Source organism: Capricornis sumatraensis, chromosome 4 (genome assembly GCF_032405125.1).
Source record: "Capricornis sumatraensis isolate serow.1 chromosome 4, serow.2, whole genome shotgun sequence".
Lineage (NCBI taxonomy): Eukaryota > Metazoa > Chordata > Mammalia > Artiodactyla > Bovidae > Capricornis > Capricornis sumatraensis.
This window is the reverse complement of record NC_091072.1, coordinates 41,434,556-41,454,999: the sequence shown is the minus strand read 5'-3', so window position 1 is coordinate 41,454,999 and position 20,444 is coordinate 41,434,556. Positions and strand designations below refer to the sequence as shown.

Here is a 20,444-nt window from a genome sequence, read left to right as displayed (position 1 = left end):
TATACACAAATATATATGAACATGTTATACGTGGTATACATACAAAACCAGTGGCTGGCATGTGGTGTTGCAATATTGCAATTACTTCTTGTATCTACCAATTTGGAGCATCTTCAAACTTAATATTCTATTTTTCATCTTTCAGTCACTGGTCCAGGTGCCAGATTCAATGATCAGGTTGAGAGGATGACACCTGGAAATGTTTCTGTATTTCCATATGCATCAACTAACTAGGACTTTTGGAGAAGATCGGTCACCAGTTTAGCAATAACTGTATAATGCACCAACTGATCAGTCAATTGTGATTCTAAATAGTGCTCCATGGGGGTCTTAAATCAGAGACAGATGTATCTGTTGATGGGAGAGCATATGGAGAAAACTCAGAATTTCCTCCAAGACTGAGTGGGGTATTCCTCAGCTCCCCCCATTATATCCCCATGAGACCCCAGCTCCCATTGGTCTGTGCTTTCCAGGCCTGCTCTCCTATAACTGTGGTTAGAATACATGCCCTTGGAAAATCAAGGCACATCGAGGCCGGTCTGAGAAGAAAAACAGTGGCCTTGCCTGGGTCCTGGGATTAGTGAAAACAAATTGGTGTGAATCTCCTCAAGTTCAAGGCAGTATATTTGCAGTCTGAGAAGTTTCTGGCAGCATCAGAAGAAACTGAGAGACGGACAATGCTCCTTATAGATAAAATGCATTTAGGCGAGACAAAATTGTCCCTGGTCTCCAAGACAGGCGTGTGCTGTGAGGGTCCATGTGCCTGTGGACCAGTGGCAGGTAAAACCTACCACAGGCACCCTCCTCAGCATCATCTGTATTTAAAACCCTGAACATCACTCTTAGTTTTTTTTTTTTTTTTTTAACTTCTTGCCCAAAAGGACACAGTAAGGGCATTATGGATTTCAAAATGTGTTTCAAAACAAACGCAACATTGTGAATCAACTATACTCCAATAAAATTTATAAAAAGAAAATAAGTGTGTTTCAGATAGGTGGCATTCAGACTCACTGGCTGGAACATTACTAAAACCTCGCTCAATGGCGTCTATGACTTTATGTTCTATCCTTCATAGACAGAGTTGTTTGCACACTGTCCTTGTGATTTGCGAGTTTCTGGAGCATGGGGGTTTTGTCATTTCCTCATTTTAGGGTTCCAGCTTGCGTGTGCCAAATGTTCAGGGAATTCTGCCTTCATTGAACTGGCCACAGTTTGGGGAAAGCTGGAGAAGTTTGCTTGAGAAAGCATCTAGCTTTCTGACAGAGCCATCCTAGTTTGCTTTATTTTCAGATGCATATGTAACAGTTTCTATTGCCTTTTTCATAGTATTGATAACAATTATTGACTATTGGAAATGTGTAGGAAATGATAACATGCTATCCAGGTGAGATTTTTTTTTTTTTTTGGTGTCTAGAATTAGATACAAAAAGATTTAAAATCAATCCAGTATACTATTGATGGCAAGCTCTTTGTTTCACCCAATTACAAACAATCTGGTGTTTTTATTTTGCAGTCCCCTGGGCTTCCTTGGTAGCTCAGCTGGTAAAGAATCCACCTGCAATGCAGGAGACCCCGGTTCAATTCTTGGGTTGGGAAGATCCCCTGGAGAAGGGATAGGCTACCCACTCCAGTATTCCTGAGCTTCCGTGGTGGCTCAGACAGTAAAGAATCTGCCTGTAATGCAACAGACTTGGGTTCAATCCCTGGGTGGGCAAGATCCCCCGGAGGAGGGCATAGCAACCCACTCCAGTATTCTTGCCTGGAGACTCCCCATGGACAGAGGATCCTGGCAGGCTATGGTACAGGGGTCGCAAAGAGTCACACACAACTAAACAATTAAGCAGGACACTGGACAGCTGTGTGTAAATCACTAATCATTAGGTAGCTGCATTTGTGGAGTGTGCATACATCTTAGGACTAAAAGTGATGAGATGATGCATTTATGCACTTTCATACAACCCATATGCTACATCCCTCTTAGTAAGCAGATAAAGAAAATAATCAGAAACTGTTACTTCCTGGGTGGGTGCAGAGTGATTGAAATGAGTGCTATTATCTGTTCGTTGACTTACTGGTTGAAACTTAGCAATAATTCCAGCAAAACCATAAAATATACAGCATACTGTCACCACAGTAAAACTTTACTAAGAAGTTGCTAATTGTTCCAAAGTAAACAGTTCATATGAGAGATAGAAGCCATTTTCATTCTAGTTTATAACTCTTGTTTCATCTTCAGCAAGAGAGTCCTAAAATTTCAGCGTTGCCAGAGGACCAGAGTATCTTCCACTATTTTTTGTCATATAAGATGAAGACTTCTTACCTTGAAACTGAGCATTAAATCCTTTCCGTCGGTGGTTGCTGTCAGATGTGAAATGGAGGCGCAACCAGTTCTTGCTGCTGATGACAGGAGAAGGGAGGTTCATGCCAGTTAGCCTACAAGAGAGAATGAAAACAGCTCCCTTGTAAACGAGCCTCACAAATGCCCCATCTCAAACCCGCCTTCACAAGTGAGCGCCAGCCGTCTGCATGCTGAGTTGCCTGAAACAGACACGTTTGTTAGCTGTGCTCCACCCTGAAGCGCTGCAGGTGATTTCACCTGTGCCTTCAATTGCCACATTCATCCTTGACAGAATGAAGGCTTTCACAAGTATTGGACATTTTGATTCTTCTTCATTAAGGATGGCTAAGTGAGCTGACATTCTTTTGAGCTCTTATTTCTTCTTATCAGGACCGGGATCATAATGAATTACCAAAGGAACAGAAATACGTAAATGATACAATTCTGCCCTTCAGTATTTGATCACTTGGCCATTCTGTTTCACCTGAAGTGACTCAAACAACTGATAACATCCAGTGTCACCAGGGTCCATCTGCAGAGTCACAACCCGGGCCCTTCCTTCTGAAGTGGAGAAGAAGGGTGTTTATGAAATCAGCGACAAGAACTGTCAGAAAGGTTCAAAACACCTCGTGTGTGTATCAGTTAGTATATTAGACAAAATTAAATGTTCCAAAAGTAAGACACACTCAGTCTCTGGTTAAGCTGTTTAAAATAGCCAGTCCACTTCCAAGGTGGACTCTGGCTGTCAGAAAAAACGAGTAATTTGCTTCCAACTGTTGACAACTTTGTGTCATTATGGAGTAAAGGATGTTTCAGGCTGGTTAGAAATGATGTGACATGTTCCACTCTGGCCCGTGGCCTGACCACCACTGGACTGGGTGCTTCAGATGGATGGATGGATGTGTGTTGCCTCCACTTGTACTGACTGAGACATTATATCCTTGGGTTATCCTTTCTGAACCCCAGTTTTCCAGTCTGTAAACTGGACTTGAAAAGACCTATATTAAGGTTTTTAAAGAGACAATACAGATGCCGTGTAAATGTTCCCAAAGCATTTTGATATTACTTGCATGTGGTTATGTATCACAGAGTTACTTTGCATCTCAGCTGCAAATCTATTTTCAAAGTGATGCTTATTCATGCAGATGATATGTCAGAGGTGAACAAACTGCCTCGCAGCTGAAGCTGGCAGGGCCCTTTTGGGGCTGGAGCACCCACCGCTGCCTGCTTGAACTGGAAACCATATTCTATTCCCAGAATTTCAGGCTGGCTATGTAGAGCATATCTCTGCTAGCTCTGCTACCTTGAGGAAAAGCTGTGTCCAGTGAAATACACAGGCGAGCTTTTTGATGTCAGGGTACTCTATTTCAGCTCTCAGGCTTACAAACCCACAGCATCCATTAAAAGTGAAAAGCCAAACCTTGACTGGAACCAATTGCAACAGTGTTTATGTCGCTATTTGAAATAATCTCCTGTAAGAGGTAATTCACTACTCAGATCTGCCTCTTTGCTAGGATTTGTGTGGTACTGACTAGTGATGCTGGATATGACCCATTCCAGGGGACATTTAATCATTGGAATATTTTGTTTGAAGGCTCCCTCCCTCACTTTTTTTTTCCTGGTCAGAATACATTACAAATTTTATTTGAAACAGGTCACCTACCTCTTTGCCTATTAGTGACAATGCCTAAGAGAAGTGAATCTGGATTCAGAAACCCACATCCATCCCACTCACCTACATCTACTCACTGAAATTTTTATAACGGAAATCCACATTTGTTGTGCTGTTGCTTAAAAAATATTGCTTATTCTCAATTAGATTCTCTTTGAGTGGAATTCCGATCTCAAAAGCTAGGTTGAATTACCCATTAGTTGCATGTCAACATTAACAATGCCATAAACAAATCCCATTGTCACCCCCATATCTTGCAAATATTTACCCATAGAAATGTCAGTTTTGAGTTAATGGACAAACTTCGACAAGAAAGGGTCAGGCAGAAATATTTTAGGGTTTATGAGTCATAATGCCTCTGTTGCAACTGTTCACCTCTGCCCTTGAAGGACCAAAGCTACCCCCATGTCTCAACCACCTTACTTACAGACACGACATTTAAGTTTCACGTGATTTTTCTCCAAAAAAATATTATTCATTTAATTTTTTTAAAGCCACTTAACAATGTAACAATCATTCTCAGCTTATGGGCCAGATCTGATTCCTGCTTTATTATGTATGAGCCAGTTTGTAAAATACGAAGCAGGAAGATAGTTACAATATATATATCAAACCAGTGTATGCATTCACAAATGCACAAATCCTCTGCAGACTTCTTTTATGCAGAATCAAAGGTGAGGATTTAGTAACAATTATATCATTTGTTCTCTGTGGTTGGAGCTAAACCATGCAAGTGAATCATACTCCAGGGTGAATTAACATGCATGAATTTCTAGACTCAGCTGTGTGAATTCAACAAATACATCCTCTTTATGGGGAGGGGACTGTAGGGGCAGGTGGTGATTCCATACAAGACCTATTCTTGTAATTGCTGGTAGTTCCCTTACCTTCCCAAGGGCAGGGGCTCAGCTTGGAGGTGCCATTTAACACAAAGATCGTATTACAAAGTCAGTCATTCCTTCATTACAAGCTAATTTAAGGAAAGTTGACTAATATGCAAGCCACAGATGATGCCGTTGACTTACTAAGGTCCTGGGTAACCAGAGGATTTTTAGAAGTAAAGAATTGAAACTGAATACCTTTGTGGTCACAGCTCCCAAGTGCCTACATGTTAATCTCCACAACCTGGGACTGTTAGCTTACAGGAGAAAGGGGCACCATGATGATGTGATGGTGTCACAGGTTACCCTGGGCGATACAGTGGCCCAATGTAATCAGAAATATCTGTAAGTGTGGAATATGGAGACAGAATGAGTGAGTTCGAGAGAGATGCGTCTGAGAAACTGGGTCAGAGCCAGGTGTGTGAGAACTCCACAGGTGGTCATTGATGAGGAAAGGGTCCTGGACCAAGGCAGGAGGGTGACCCCCTAAAGGATGGAAAAGGCAAGCAAGTGCATCCTCCCCGAGAGCCTCCAGGTGGGACACAGCCCTTGACACTTTGATTTCATTCCAGCAAAAGCTGTGTAAGACCTGTGACCTGCAGAACCATAAGGTAAAACATTTGTCTTGTTTTTAGGCATCAAGTCTGCGTTAATTTGTTACAGTGGTAATGGGAAAGAACTACAACCTTTTAATGCGTGTGCCCTACTTTTCAGTCTGAAGCAGTCCTGAAAGAAAGGATATAGAGGAGGACGTGTCGTCCCTCTATGCCTGTTAATAACCTTTGAGAACCAGTGCTGCTTAAACCCTGCCAGTAATTATCAGTGACTGTACATCTGTTTTTGTTGTGGTGAGATCTCCTGCAAATCCCCTACAATTCTTAGCTGTATTTCTGTTAAATCTGCTGGAATTGGTTTTCTAACAAATCAGTAGTTTGGGAAGTGAGACATAAATTATGGGTTGATAGTGAACTTGATGTGGTTAGTACAAGATACAACAGACCCACTTTATAGGGAAAAGAGGAAATGATTGCATTAAAAGGTCTTTATCTGTTAGTGTACAATATACTAACAGCTTTATTTTGAACCTATAGAAACAAAGGACCTGGTAAAATCAAGTGGATCAAAGATGTCTGGACTTAAAAAGGATGACGGTGAGGGGGAAAAGAACACCCCAATGCAATCAGCCAGGGAATGGTGTTTCTGCAGGAGCTGGTAAATGTGTTCCATTTCTGCAGCACCTCAAACCAGGTCAGAAACCTCATGAAGCCCAACAGTGAGGACACTGAGCAGTCCCTACAGATACGGCTAACGGAATCGGTAGTTCTAAAAATTCTATTCAAGAAGGCCAAATTAAGCAATTTAATCCATTGTTAAATTCATTTCTTTCAAGGTTTCGCTTCTGCCAACAGTAAAAATAAATGAACAAAGGGCTCCTGGGATGCTTAAAGTTACGATGACTGTCTTTGAGCCAAAATAGAACTGTCCAGGCAGTTCCATTTTCTCCAAATAGCTTTACCATAAATTCTGGGGTTCTATTTATAATATATCCATCACGTCTCTTTTTCCACTTAACCTCCATCAGCTCCTCTTTCCCTGTCCGCATGGTGAAAGGGCGAGCACACTGTTCTCAAACATCACACCCTGCATCTGTGACTCATTTGTTTACTTATGTAACTTGGAAGCTATAGAGTCAACTTGCCAAGATAACTTTCTGAAATGCATTTGGAAATGCTAAAGTCTTTTTTCCCAGAGCGCTCTGTGTGAGCACTCTTCTGACGTTAAGCCAGTTTTCTCACGCTTTAGAAGATCATCACACAAGTTGCGGGGTGTTCCTTGGTGGTTAAACCTCTTTAATGGCAATGACTAAGAAGACAGAAAGCACGAATACTATCCACACGGACTGAAAATTACCAAGCCTCCCTAAGGATACTAAGGAATTTCATACACCTGTTACTTCCAAGAGATGGGCTGCTTGTCAGGCTGGGAAAAAAGTCATCTGGAAGCTGTGTTATTTCTGTGCTCTTGTGAACGCTTAACTGACATGATTCAGAGAGTGATGTTTCCTTTATCTCTGTTCTGTCAAAGTTAACTAGAATAATCCAAGCAAATGAAGTGTTCCTGAAATTCCATGTTTCTAATAGGGTGTTATTCACCATACTGCTAGTTAAATCTGCTGTCTTATGAATACACACACACACACACACACACACACACACACAAATATGTATATGTATTTATATTGAGTTTCTAATGCTGCCACCCTAAACCTTATTTGGGGCACTGAAGAAGGTAACAATGAAAGTAAAATGTAGTCCTTATCTAGGAAGAATAGTAATAACAATGAAAAAAAGAGCTATGCATTAAAAGCACACTTTTATTTTGGTTGTTCAGTCACAAAGTCATGTTTGACTCTTTGCAAGCCCATGGACTGTAGCATGCCAGGCTTCCCTGTCCTTCACTGTCTGTTGGAATTTACTCAAACTCATGTCCACTGAGTCAGTGATGCCCTTCAATCTGGATGATGGCATCCAGAGGACAATCTCATCCTCTGTTGCCCTCTTGTCCTCCTGCTCTCAATCTTTCCCAGTATCATTGTTTTTTCCAATGGGTCAGCTCTTCCCATCAGGTGGCCAAAGGACTGGGGCTTCAGCTTTAGCATCAGTCCTTCCAATGAATATTCAGCACTGATTTCCTTTAGAATTGACTGGTCTGATCTCCTTGCAGTCCAAGGGAATCTCAAGAATCCTCTTCAGCACAATGGTTCGAAAGCATCAAAGTATGTGTGTGCATACAAATATACATCAGTTCAGTTCAGTCGCTCAATTGTGTCTGACTCTTTGCGACCCCATGAATCGCAGCACACCAGGCCTCCCTGTCCATCAACAACTCCCAGAGTTCACTCAGACGCATGTCCATCGAGTCAGTGATGCCATCCAGCCATCTCATCCTCTGTTGTCCCCTTCTCCTCCTGCCCCCAATCCCTCCCAGCATCAGAGTCTTTTCCAATGAGTCAACTCTTTGCATCAGGTGGCCAAAGTACTGGAGCTTCACCTTTAGCATCATTCCTTCCAAAGAAATCCCAGGGTTGATCTCCTTCAGAATGGACTGGTTGGATCCCCTTGCAGTCCAAGGGACTCTCCAGAGTCTTCTCCAACACCACAGTTCAAAAGCATCAATTCTTTGGCGCTCAGCCTTCTTCACAGTCCAACTCTCACACCCATACATGACCACTGGAAAAGCCATAGCCTTGACTAGACGGACCTTAGTCGGCAAAGTAATGTCTCTGCTTTTGAATATGCTATCTAGGTTGGTCATAACTTTTCTTCCAAGGAGTAAGGGTCTTTTAATTTCATGGCTCCAGTCACCATCTGCAGTGATTTTGGAGTCCAAAAAAATAAAGTCTGACACTGTTTCTACTGTTTCCCCATCTATTTCCCATGAAGTGATGGGACCGGATGCCATAATCTTAGTTTTCTGAATGATGAGCTTAAAGCCAACTTTTTCACTCTCCTCTTTCACTTTCATCAAGAGGCTTTTTAGCTCCTCTTCACTTTCTGCCATAAGGGTGGCGTCATCTGCATATCTGAGGTTATTGATATTTCTCCTGGCAATCTTGATTCCAGCTTGTGTTTCTTCCAGTCCAGCGTTTCTCATAATGTACTCTGCATATAAGTTAAATAAGCAGGGTGACAATATACAGCCTTGACGGACTCCTTTTCCTATTTGGAACCAGTCTGTTGTTCCATGTCCAGTTCTAACTGTTGCTTCCTGACCTGCATACAGATTTCTCAAGAGGCATGTCAGGTGGTCTGGTATTCCCATCTCTTTCAGAATTTTCCACAGTTGATTGTGATCCACACAGTCAAAGGCTTTGGCATAGTCAATAAAGCAGAAATATATATTTTTCTGGAACTCTCTTGCTTTTTCCATGATTCAGCAGATGCTGGCAATTTGATCTCTGGTTCCTCTGCCTTTTCTAAAACCAGCTTGAACATCAGGGAGCTCACAGTTCACGTATTGCTGAAGCCTGGCTTGGAGAATTTTGAGCATTACTTTACTATCATGTGAGATGAGTGCAATTGTGCGGTAGTTTGAGCATTCTTTGGCGTTGCCTTTCTTTGGGATTGGAATGAAAACTGACCTTTTTCAGTCCTGTGGCCACTGCTGAGTTTTCCAAATTTGCTGGCATATTGAGTGCATACGTATACCAGCTACAAATGTGTGTATATATACACATGTTATACTCCCATATTTAGATACAAATATTTCTAGATAGTTATTCCCAAGGCTCCTCACATACACATATACCCTCTTGGAAAAGCAACTACCACAACAAAACAAGAACACTCACCACCTATTAAAAAGGGGAAGACCTCTCCATCAGACAGTACTTCCTCTCATCAAGTTGATGCTTTCTGTCAGGCTCTTTTTTTCTTCCTCTCTCATGGCATTCATACTCCTAAGACAAAGGTCTCCCTCCTGGACAACAATCTCTTTCTCTCTCTGTCTCTCTTCCAAAGATTCTATCATTAAGAGACTCCCATGGCTACACCCTTCCCTCTTGCTAATTTTATCCACCCTATGATATTTGCTTGTCTCAGTTCTTCTCAGTTTTCAAAACTTTTGCAAGAGATACTTTATCCACAAATCTTTCTCTTATTATTTCAGGCACAGTTAACCAGTTCTGCATTTAGAATCCTTTCATATGTGCCCCATAACGTTCTATGGAAACTGTAAGTGTCCATCTTATGCTTTTGGGGGCCCAGTGGATGTCTGGTTCCTGGAATGAACTGTGAGCCCATTGAGGGTGCAGCTGGCACCATGTTAATTTCCCTCATCCTTGCTCTGCTCTGCACACCTGGGAGTCTCTAAATAAATCCCTTTTAAATGTTTTTCTATACTTTTGTTTTTGTTCATAGTGTGAGCTCCTGAAATAGCAGCACAGTTTAAGATGGTAAAAAGTTAAGATCATTAAGAAAAGGCCATTCCTGTCTTCTCATACATAGCAATGTCTCATCAGCACCATGATCTGCCACGTATGAACTCTAAATAAGTCAGCTCTGACATCTTCTTCTTGTTGCGTCTGTGACATTCAAGGGGCCCAGAGCAGTGACAGGCACCTCACTGAAGCCAGTGAGAATGTTCATCTGTTTCAAGGGAGCAGGAGGAGGTGGACTATGGACCCTGTTAGAGATGGGGCAGATGAACCCAGCCCAGACAGGAGGGAGGCAGGAGCAGGTCGTAAATGTGTGCAGGGCTTCAGCAAATTAGGCAGCAGGCATTAAGCCAAAGGTCAGGCAGAGAAGAGCCTGTCCTCCAAAGCTTAAGGACTAAATGTCAGGGACTCACTTAGACTTAAGCCTGGAAAATGGCCCAGGCAGACAGCTCTTGCTGTCTATTGAGAAAGATAGTTAAGAGACAGGGCTCTGACAGTGGATCAGCAGAAGGTCTTGTGGTCCTCTCGTCCACCCCAGTGACCGCGGAAGGAGGCCAGCAGGGCAGCTGCAGCCTAGGGGTGAGCTCTCCTTTCCCGGCCTAAGGGTGATTCCTCCTGTTGGAAACCTGCACAGTGTAGGAGATCTGGTGTGCAGGGGACAGGAGGTCACATCTGTACCAAACGTCCCAGCTGCAGAAAACTAGTCTGGGCCTGAGTCAGCCACTTGGGGAATGAAACCTTCCGTATAACCCCCAGCTCCATCTAACATTCCGGCAGGTTCTTCAACACCAGCTGAAAAGACAGGTGTCAGGTGGGCCAACAGGAAACGATGTTCTTTGCCTCCTGGATCACCCAGACTTTCAGAACAGTTAGCAGTTGGCTGTAGGAATGGGTGCATGTCCATATGATTTGCTGATTATTAAAAAACACATTATTTAAAGATTCCTATAATAAATGCACATAGGCAATACTCTAAGACTGTGCAGTTAAAAAAAAAAAAAAAGAAACCACAACATTGAATTTCTGGATCACTCACCATTTCCTCTTTGATGTTATTTTTAGCAATATATATTAAGAGACTACAAAAAAAAAAATGTTTTTCCAGTTAATCTCAGGGTCAGATGAGTCTTGGCCTTGTGCATTTCAATGGTTTTAAATGAGTCTACTCTTTTTTTAGGAAACGTTTTCCCACACTTGACATAATGATGTTTTCTTATGTAACCAGCTGGGGAGATGCACACACCTCTTGAGGGTACAAGAGGGTAGGAGGTGAGCTGTCCCTAATCACGGGGGGCCAGGGCCCAGCCCTGACTCTTGCAGTCATTGGAATCTGGGCCACATCGACCAGGACACAGCTGGGCCATGGTCTGGCTGCTGCAAACCTGCTTACCCTTCACACAGGGACACGTGGCCTTTGGGATCAGTCTGTGGCTGCTCCTCCCAGCTGGTCACATGTGCCACTTGTCACCTTCAGGCCACGAGTGCCATCACGGCAAGCTCCCTCCCTCCACCCACAGCTCTGCAAGGAGGCCCCAAGCTGCTGGAGCCTCACGAGGCTGACCCAGGCTTTCTCCCTCATGGGCAGACCCTATGGTCCTCTAGTCATCACAAATGCAGACTTCAGAGGCACTCCCACCTGCATTTGAACCTCTCCCAGCTGGGTCACCTCTGCACTGACTCTCTTGGACCCACAGACTCCTGTTTGTGAAAAGTCACACACACACACACTGTGCACTGGACACTCCTGGTCACCTCGCAAGTGTCCTATCTTGTGGACATCTTCCCATCCTAAAAAGATTCAATTTTTGTTTTAAAATGCACTTCCACCCTAGCAGCAATGAGACTCAGGGAAAGATGATTGCTTTCTGGGCTTATCCATATATACCTGGACATGGAACAATGGACTGGTTCAGAATTGGGAAAGGAGTATGTCAAGGCTATATATTGTCACACTGCTTATTTAACTTATATGCAGAGTACATCATGCAAAATGCTGGGCTGGATGAACCACAAGCTGGAATCAAGGAGAAATACCAGCAACCTCGATAAGCAGATGATAGCACTCTAATGGCAGAAAGCAAAGAGGAACTAAAGAGCCTCTTGATGAGGGTTAAAGAGGAGAGTAAAAAGCTGGCTTAAAACTTAACATTCAAAAAATGAAGATCATAGCATCTGGTCCCATCAAATAGATAGGGGAAGAGGGGAAGCAGTGATGAATTTTATTTTCTTGTGGTCCCAAATCACTGTGAACAGTGACTGTGGTCATGAAATTTAAAGATGCTTTCTGCTTGGAAGGAAAGCTATGACAAGCCTAGATAGCATCTTAAAAAGCAAAGACATCATTTTGCAGACAGAGCTTCATATAGTAAAAGCTATAGTTTTCCCAGTAGTCATGTATGGATGTGAGAGTTGGACTATAAAGAAAGCTGAGAGCCAAAGAATTGATGCTTTTGAACTGTGATGTTGGAGAAGACTCTTGAGAGTCCCTTGGACTGCAAGGAGATCCAATCAGTCCATTCTAAAGGAAATCAGTCCTGAATACTCATTGGAAGGACTGTTGCTAGAGCTGAAGCTCTGATATTTTGACCATCTGATGTGAAGAGCCAACTCAATAGAAAAGACCCTAATGCTGGGGAAGATTGGAGTCAGGAAGAGAAGGGGGTGACAGGATGAGATGGTTGAATGGTATCACTGACTCACTGGATATGAGTTTGAGCAAGCTCTGGGAGATAGTAAACACAGGGAAACCTGGTGTGCTACAGTCCATGGGGTTGCAGAGTCGGACATGACTTAGTGACTGAATAACAATCTATACATGCAATAAACACTCAACTCTATGCAAGGTATGTATATGATATATGACACATATTGTGATAGTGAGGCATTATATGAGATATACACAAAGCATGTATCATCATAAAAATTTTCCAAAAATATAAACAATTTTCCACTTCAGATTGATGAAGATAATATTACCTCAGTTTTTCAAATGTATTTATGACCTTCTGTGTGCCCAAGCTGGTGTAACTCACCAGGAATATGAAGTGGGATATGCCCTTGTCCATGATTTCACATGGTATACGGTCAGTCTGATTGAAGGTGTTAGGAGCTAACTTGTGGAGACATCATCTTTAAGGGCATAATTAGAGAAAACTGAGGTCATGAGGGTGGCACCAAATCCATATGGCTGTGTTCTTATAAGAAGAGGAGATTAGCACACAGACACGTGCGGAGCAAGGGCCATGTGAGGACCCAGGGGGAAGACGGCTGTGTGCACATTGCACACACAGGCCTGGAACAGATCCTGCTCCATAGCCGTGAGAAGCAAGCAAGCCTAGCATCACCTTGATCTCAGAAGTCAAACCTACAGAACCACGAGACAACAATAGAGAACTGTCTATGGTTTAGCCTCTCTTTTTAAACTATTAATTCTATTTACATTTTATTTTTTCTAGCTTTATTGAGGCATAATTTACAAAAAAATTTTGTATATATGTAGTGTGTGAAGTGTGATGAGTTTATATATGTTATACATGGTGAAATGATGACCACAATCAAGCTAACTACCATGACCATTACCTCAGTTACCTTTGTGTGTGTGTGTGTGTGTGTGTGTGTGTGTGTGTGTGGTGAGAACATTTCAGATCTACCTTCTTAGCAAATTTAAAGTATGTAATACAGTATCAAGTGTGTAATACAGTATCAAGCATGCAATCCAGTAATCCAGTGTTGTTCACTAGAGTCCCCATTTTGTACACTGATTTCCAAAATTACTGATCTAACAAAGGGAGGCTTGTACCTTTGGCTAGCATCTTCCCATTTTCCAGTCCTCAGCCCTTGGTAGCCTCTCTGTTTCTGTGTGTGTGATTTGTTTAGATTATAAGTGAGACCATGCACATTCATCTGTGTCTGGCTTATTTTTCTCAGCATGCTGTCCTCTGTTCCAGGTCCATCCCTCTCAGTGTCAGAGAGGTGGGCAGTGGCCATTCAGGCCTCTAGATTTTCTTGTTTTGCTGTGGGTTTTACTTTGAAGAGAAATTATTTTTCCCATTTTACAAACATAGAACTAAGACTTACAGATTTAGCCTATAGCACATGACAAGTAAATTCATTTCATTTATACTGAATCTTGAACTTACTGCCTTTTAGATCTTGAAAGCGCACACCAGTGCAAGTCGGCAGGACTATGAGGGCTGGTGGAGGCCGACTCCCATCCCAGAGTACACCTCTTTGCCCATGAGCTGACCTCCTCCTGGCTTGTGAATCCTGGATGCTTCCTGGAAATGTGCAGAAGCCCAGGTGAGATGGAAAACAGGTGGGTCTCTTGGAGAGCCTAGGAGGACCCACTGCTGGGGACTCTGGAGAGAGCCTCCTACGCGGTTGATGGCCTGCAGATGCCACTCTGCCCTTGATCCAAGTCAGGGCTGCAGGCCTTCACTACTCCTGCTTGTCAGGTGGTCCTTCTGCAGGTAGGGTTGAATGTCTTGTTTAAGCCACTCAGCTATCAAAGCATACTGAGAAGTGTGAGCCTGTATCCAGGCTGCTAGCATGAGTTCCACAAGGGAGCTCCACAGAGCTGTGAATGGCAGGACTGCTTTGTTTTATAGCTTCTGGGGCTGAGTTTGTACATATATGTGTGTGTGAGTGTTTGTGTATGTTGCTGTTGTTCAGTCGCAAAGTCGTGTCCCACTCTTTGCAACCCCATGGACTGTAACACACCAGACTTCCCTGACCTTCACCATCTCCTGGAGCTTACTCAAACTCATGCCCATTGAGTCAGTGAGGCCATCCAACCATCTCATCTTCTGTTGTCCCCTTTTCCTCCCACTTTCAATCTTTCTCAGCTTCAGGGTCTTTTATAATTAGTCGTTTTTTGTATTAGGTGGCCAAAGTATTGGAGCTTCAGCTTCAGCATCAGTCCTTCCAATGAATATTCAGGATCAATTTCCTTTTGGATTGACTGGTTTGATCTCCTTGCTGTCCAAGAGATTCTCAAAAGCCTTCTCCAGCACCATAGTTTGTAAACATCAATTCTTTGGCTCTCAGCCTTCTTCATGGTCTAACCCTCATATCCGTGTGTATATATAGAGCATGCTGTCCAAGGAGAGGCTGCTGCATGCTTGTTGCTTTCCAAGAATATGTTTGTGTTGATAGATGATAAACAGATCCAGTGGCTTCCTAGGCATTCTGGTCACTTATGATTTTCCTTATTTATAACTATGGGGTTCAGTTCAGTTCAGTTGCTCAATCGTGTCCAACTCTTTGCGACCCCATGAATCGCAGCACTCCAGGCCTCCCTGTCCATCACCAACTCCCGGAGTTCACTCAGACTCATGTCCATCAAGTCAGTGATGCCATCCAGCCATCTCATCCTCTGTTGTCCCCTTCTCATCCTGCCCCCAAGCCCTCCCAGCATCAGAGTCTTTTCCAATGAATCAACTCTTCGCATGAGGTGGCCAAAGTACTAGAGTTTCAGCTTTAGCATCAGTCCTTCCAAAAAACACCCAGGACTGATCTCCTTTAGAGTGGGCTGGTTGGATCTCCTTGCAGTCCAAGGGACTCTCAACAGTCTTCTCCAACACCACAGTTCAAAACCAGCAATTCTTCGGCGCTCAGCCTTCTTCACAGTCCAACTCTCACACCCATACATGACCACAGGAAAAACCATAGCCTTGACTAGATGGACCTTTGTGGACAAAGTAATGCCACTGCTTTTGAATATGCTATCTAGGTTGGTCATAACTTCCCTTCCAAGGAGTAAGCGTCTTTTAATTTCATGGCTGCAATCACCATCTGCAGTGATTTTGGAGCCCCAAAAACTAAAGTCTGACACTGTTTCCACTGTTTTCCCATCTATTTCCCATGAAGTGATGGGACCAGATGCCATGATCTTCATTTTCTGAATGTTGAGCTTTAAGCCAACCTTTTCACTCTCCTCTTTCACTTTCATCAAGAGGCTTTTTAGTTCCTCTTCACTTTCTGCCATAAGGGTGGTGCCATCTGCATATCTGAGGTTATTGAGATTTCTCCCGGCAATCTTGATTTCAGGTTGTGCTTCTTCCAGTCCAGGTTTTCTCATGATGTACTCTGCACAGAAGTTAAATAAGCAGGGTGACAGTATACAGCCTTAATATACTCCTTTTCCTATTTGGAACCAGCCTGTTGTTCCATGTCCAGTTCTAACTGTTGCTTCCTAACCTGCATATAGGTTTCTCAAGAGGTAGGTCAGGTGGTCTGGTATTCCCATCTCTCTCAGAATTTTCCACAGTTTATTGTGATCCACACAGTCAAAGGCTTTGGCATAGTCAATAAAGCAGAAGTAGATGTTTTTCTGGAACTCTCTTGCTTTTTCCATGATCCAGCGGATGTTGGCAATTTGATCTCTGGTTCCTCTGCCTTTTCTAAAACCAGCTTGAACATCAGGGAGTTCACGGTTCACATATTGCTGAAGCCTGGCTTGGAGAATTTTGAGCATTACTTTACTAGCGTGTGAGATGAGTGCAATTGTGCAGTAGTTTGAGCATTCTTTGGCATTGCCTTTCTTTGGAATTGGAATGAAAACTGACCTTTTCCAGTCCTGTGGCCTGGAAACTGCTGTTTTCCAAATTTGCTGGCATATTGAGTGCAGCACTTTCACAGCATCATCTTTCAGGATTTGAAATAGCTCTACTGGAATTCCATCACCTCCACTAGCTTTGTTAATAGTGATGCTTTCTAAGGCCCACTTGACTTCACATTCCAGCTAAATGGATTAAAAAACAAAGAGTACTTTTATTTTTCCTTTTGCCTTTTTTCTATAAACTTTCAGTATCTACAGAGATGCTAGTGGAACTTCAACCACTTGGAGGGAATTATTCTAATTAATTTGAATTTTCACCTGTTCTCCTTCTCTATAAGTCAATAACAATAACTATAGTCAAATGCTTCATGGTAATATTTGAAAGCATTTCCCCTGACACCATGCGTGAGACTTTGAAATCTCTATCTAACTCACAATTCCTCTTGGCAAGGAATAGTCAATCAAGAGATGAAGGAAAGATAAGAGGCAGATAAATAAAGACACAGTACTCTCATGAAAAAAAATTATCTTTATAAAGAACTAGAAGGAGTGAAATTTTGTTAAGAAACATTAGTACCAAATTGGATAAAATCCACTAAATATTATATTAAAAAAATTCACTGGCAGAAAAGAATATTCCAGAGAGATGTAGCTCAAACTGATATTCTGGGTTATTTTTTCTTCTACAATTAATGAGTAAATAATAAATAAGGGGGAAAAAAAGATGAGGGAAATTAATATTAGACACAACATGCATCTAATATTTTAAATATTTTCCCATAGAGACATGGGCAGGTAGATATTAAAAATGGCATGCCAATTTGCATACCATTTAGGAAATCTATCTTTTCTCTTTGAGAGAACCTTGTAACTCTTTCTACATCAATACATATTAATTTGTGAATTTTATGTACTACCCCATCCAATTAATATGCCATTACTTGTTTAACCAGTGCCCTAGTGTAGTTACGTGATGCTACTTGTGATATCTGAACAAATTTCATAATAAACCACATTATAATGAGTAGCATGTATTGCCTTATTGCCTTAGGACCAATTCCTAGAAGTCAAATTTATGGGTCAAAAGCGATGCATCTCTTTAAGACTTTTTTTTTTTTAAGCATTTTTTCTCTCTTAAAAAAAAAAAAAAAAAAACAGCTTTGAGAAGAAGCCTTTCAAAGCTGCTCCATGAATATATTTGATAATCCATCAGTTCCTTTATTTAGATCCAATTTAATTGGCACCTTTTTGCTGAGCCTTGAGCACACGTGTTTCTCATTGCATTGCTCCATGTTCTTTCTCATGTCAACACCATTACCACCTCTGTTCCTGCCGTGAGATTAAAAACTACCTGAGGCCACAGAATATGCTTTATAAGTTTGAGTCCCCTCTGTATGCAGTTGCGTCTTTTCCTTGATACAGAGGAAATCTTTGGAAGCATTAAGGGGCTCCTACCTTTTTTTTCTGTTATGACTAACTGCACCTCCCTAAGCCCTTGTCATCCATGTTTCATAAAATCATAACTTATGTCCCTATGACTGTGACACCTCCATGATGTAACTCATTATTTAGTCTCAAAATACTTTTAGGACCAAATTCACTGTTTTCAGATTGCCTGGTGAGTTTCCTGTTCTGCTGGGAGGTAAATCCCCATGATTCTTCAATTTGGGCAGACTGTGCATTTCACACATGTCTGCATAGACATGGGATGGCTAGGGTGTTGAATTCTTAGGATCTTGAAAAATGGTCTCCAAATTGTGAAAACAAGGAAAAAACAAAACAAACACGTGCTGATTGCTAGCTGGTACAGCTTCCGAGGTGGCTCTGTGATAAATAATCCACCTTCAATCCAAGAGACACAGGTTCAGTCCCTGGGTTGGGAATATCCTCTGGAGGAGGGCATGGCAACCCACTCCAGTATTCTTACCTAGAGAATCTCATGGACAGAGGAGCCTGGTGGCTAAAGTCCAAGGGGTCACAGAGTCAGACATGACTAAGTGACTGAGCACCCAGCTTAGCGTTTGAAACAGAGAACATGCCTGTTTCCGGGTCAGCCTCTTTTGGTTCTGGAAGTCAGTCATGTTTATCTGGATCCCTTGACACCTCAGGTCTATGAATCAGTCCAGGCCTCCCCTCATGGCTGCTGGGAGCCTGGTTTCAAACTGTCCTTCCTGTGGGGCTGCACGCCTGGATCCTAGACATGGAGGAACACGTTGAAATTCAGGGTGCTTTTCTGCACGCTCTGCCCAAGCAGCCTGAAAGGGAGAATTTTCATTCAGAGCACTTTCCACACAGAGTAGAGTCTTTTTGCACAAAGTGAGACTCTTTTTCTGGCTGGCTGGAAGAAGCAAGCAGAACCTGGGGGTTCACAGACTTCCCCAAACTCAACAGGTCTGGGCTTTTATACTTCTGCTCACATGGGTGACTGAACAACAGTAGTGGGGCAGAATCACAGTCCTGCAGCCAGGGAGCGGGGGTGGGGGTGGGCCTCAGAGTGGGGCCACCCCTACCCAGTCCTCTGAGGACTCAGCAGGGCTGGAGGTGAGCAGGGGCATGGGGGGCTGAAGACCCAAGGTGAAGGGGAAATTGCAGGCTGGCTCCAGTGGTATCCAGCCTGGCCCACCTGTTCTTTCCCGAAGTGCTCTGGGAACTCTTTGCTCTGAGTAAAGGGATTACTTGAGAATATTCTTACATGGCCTATCCTCACACTTGTCTGCCAATTTTTGAAGCTGCCGCCACCCTGATCTGACCCAGATATGAATAGGATGAAAATAGCCAATGTAAATTAAAAGACAACTGCTCCTTGGAAGAAAAGCTATGACAAACCTAGACAGTGTATTGAAACACAGTGACATTACTCAGCCAACAAAGGTCCATCTATCAAAGCTATGGTTTTTCCAGTAGTCATGTATGGATGTGAGCATTGGACCATAAAGAAGGCTGAGTGTCGAAGGATTGATGCTTTCAAGTTGTGGTGTTGGGGAAAGCTCTTGAAAGTCCCTTGGACTGCAAGGAGATCAAACCAGTCCATCCTAAAGGAAATCAACCCTGAATATTCATTGGAAAGATTGATTGATGCTGAAGCTGAAGCTCCAATACTTTTGGCCACCTGATGCGAAGAGCCGACTCATTGAAAAAGATCCTGATGTTGGGAAAGATTGAAGGCTAGAGGAGAAGTGGACAACAGAGGATGAGATGGTTGGGTTGGACATGAGTTCAGCAAACGCCAGGAGATGGTAAAGGGGCAGGGAAGCCTGGCGTGCTGCAGTCCATAGGGTCACAAAGAGTCAGAAATGACTGAGTGACTGAACAACAACAATAAGCCAGGAGGTGACTCAACAGGCTGTGTAAAATCCACTGGCACAGGGAAATTACAGTGTTCAGCCAGGGCTGGACTGCTGACGGTCTGCCCCCCAGTTTCATGGACCTGAGGAGGGGAGTGGGGTGCAGACTCCTGCCTCCTCTCAGTCGAGGCAGTGGGCATCAGATGCTCTTATGTGAGTCCTCTAGCCCCACATGGGTGTTTCCTTTTCCTCTTGCATCCTCAGAAGGGAGAATATACAAAGCATAACCCATTCAACAATGATGGGTGGACGCTTGGCCCCTCAGGTCTGTGACAGCCACTATCATGGTCTCCTGCACAACACGCGCGTGAGTGCTGGAGGCACCTTCTGGCAGCTCGGCAAGCCCTCCTCTGCGCCATGTCCTATCTGATGCGTCACCAGAGCATGCAATTGGCCTGAGCCTCGGGTTCTCTTCTGTAACTTGGGGATGTGGGCACTTGCCTTACATACTTTTAGCAAAGATAAAATAAGTGCAAGTTAAATACTTTTTGCAGGTTTATTAGATTTTCGACTTGCTGTTTCTTTACCAGATTATAGCACAACATCTTAATTGATCACTTACTCTCTAAAATCGGTAATGATGATGATAATGGGAAATAATAGCTAACCCAAAATAAGTATTATTCAACTGTCAGCCCCTTTCATATGTTTTCTCAGAACGTAGTAACTAGATCTGCTCTATACACTGGTATTATTTTAATTTTACATATAAAA

General features: G+C 42.9%; 1 protein-coding gene across 1 annotated transcript in view; it reads right to left on the bottom strand.

Moving 5' to 3' along the window:
* CSMD1 (CUB and Sushi multiple domains 1) overlaps nt 1–20,444 on the bottom strand; it is a 1,675,023-nt gene that overhangs the window by 764,792 nt on the left and 889,787 nt on the right. The window contains exon 6 of the mRNA XM_068971399.1: nt 2,321–2,433. Coding sequence (XP_068827500.1) covers nt 2,321–2,433 — 113 coding nt within the window. The remainder of the gene's footprint in view (nt 1–2,320; nt 2,434–20,444) is intronic.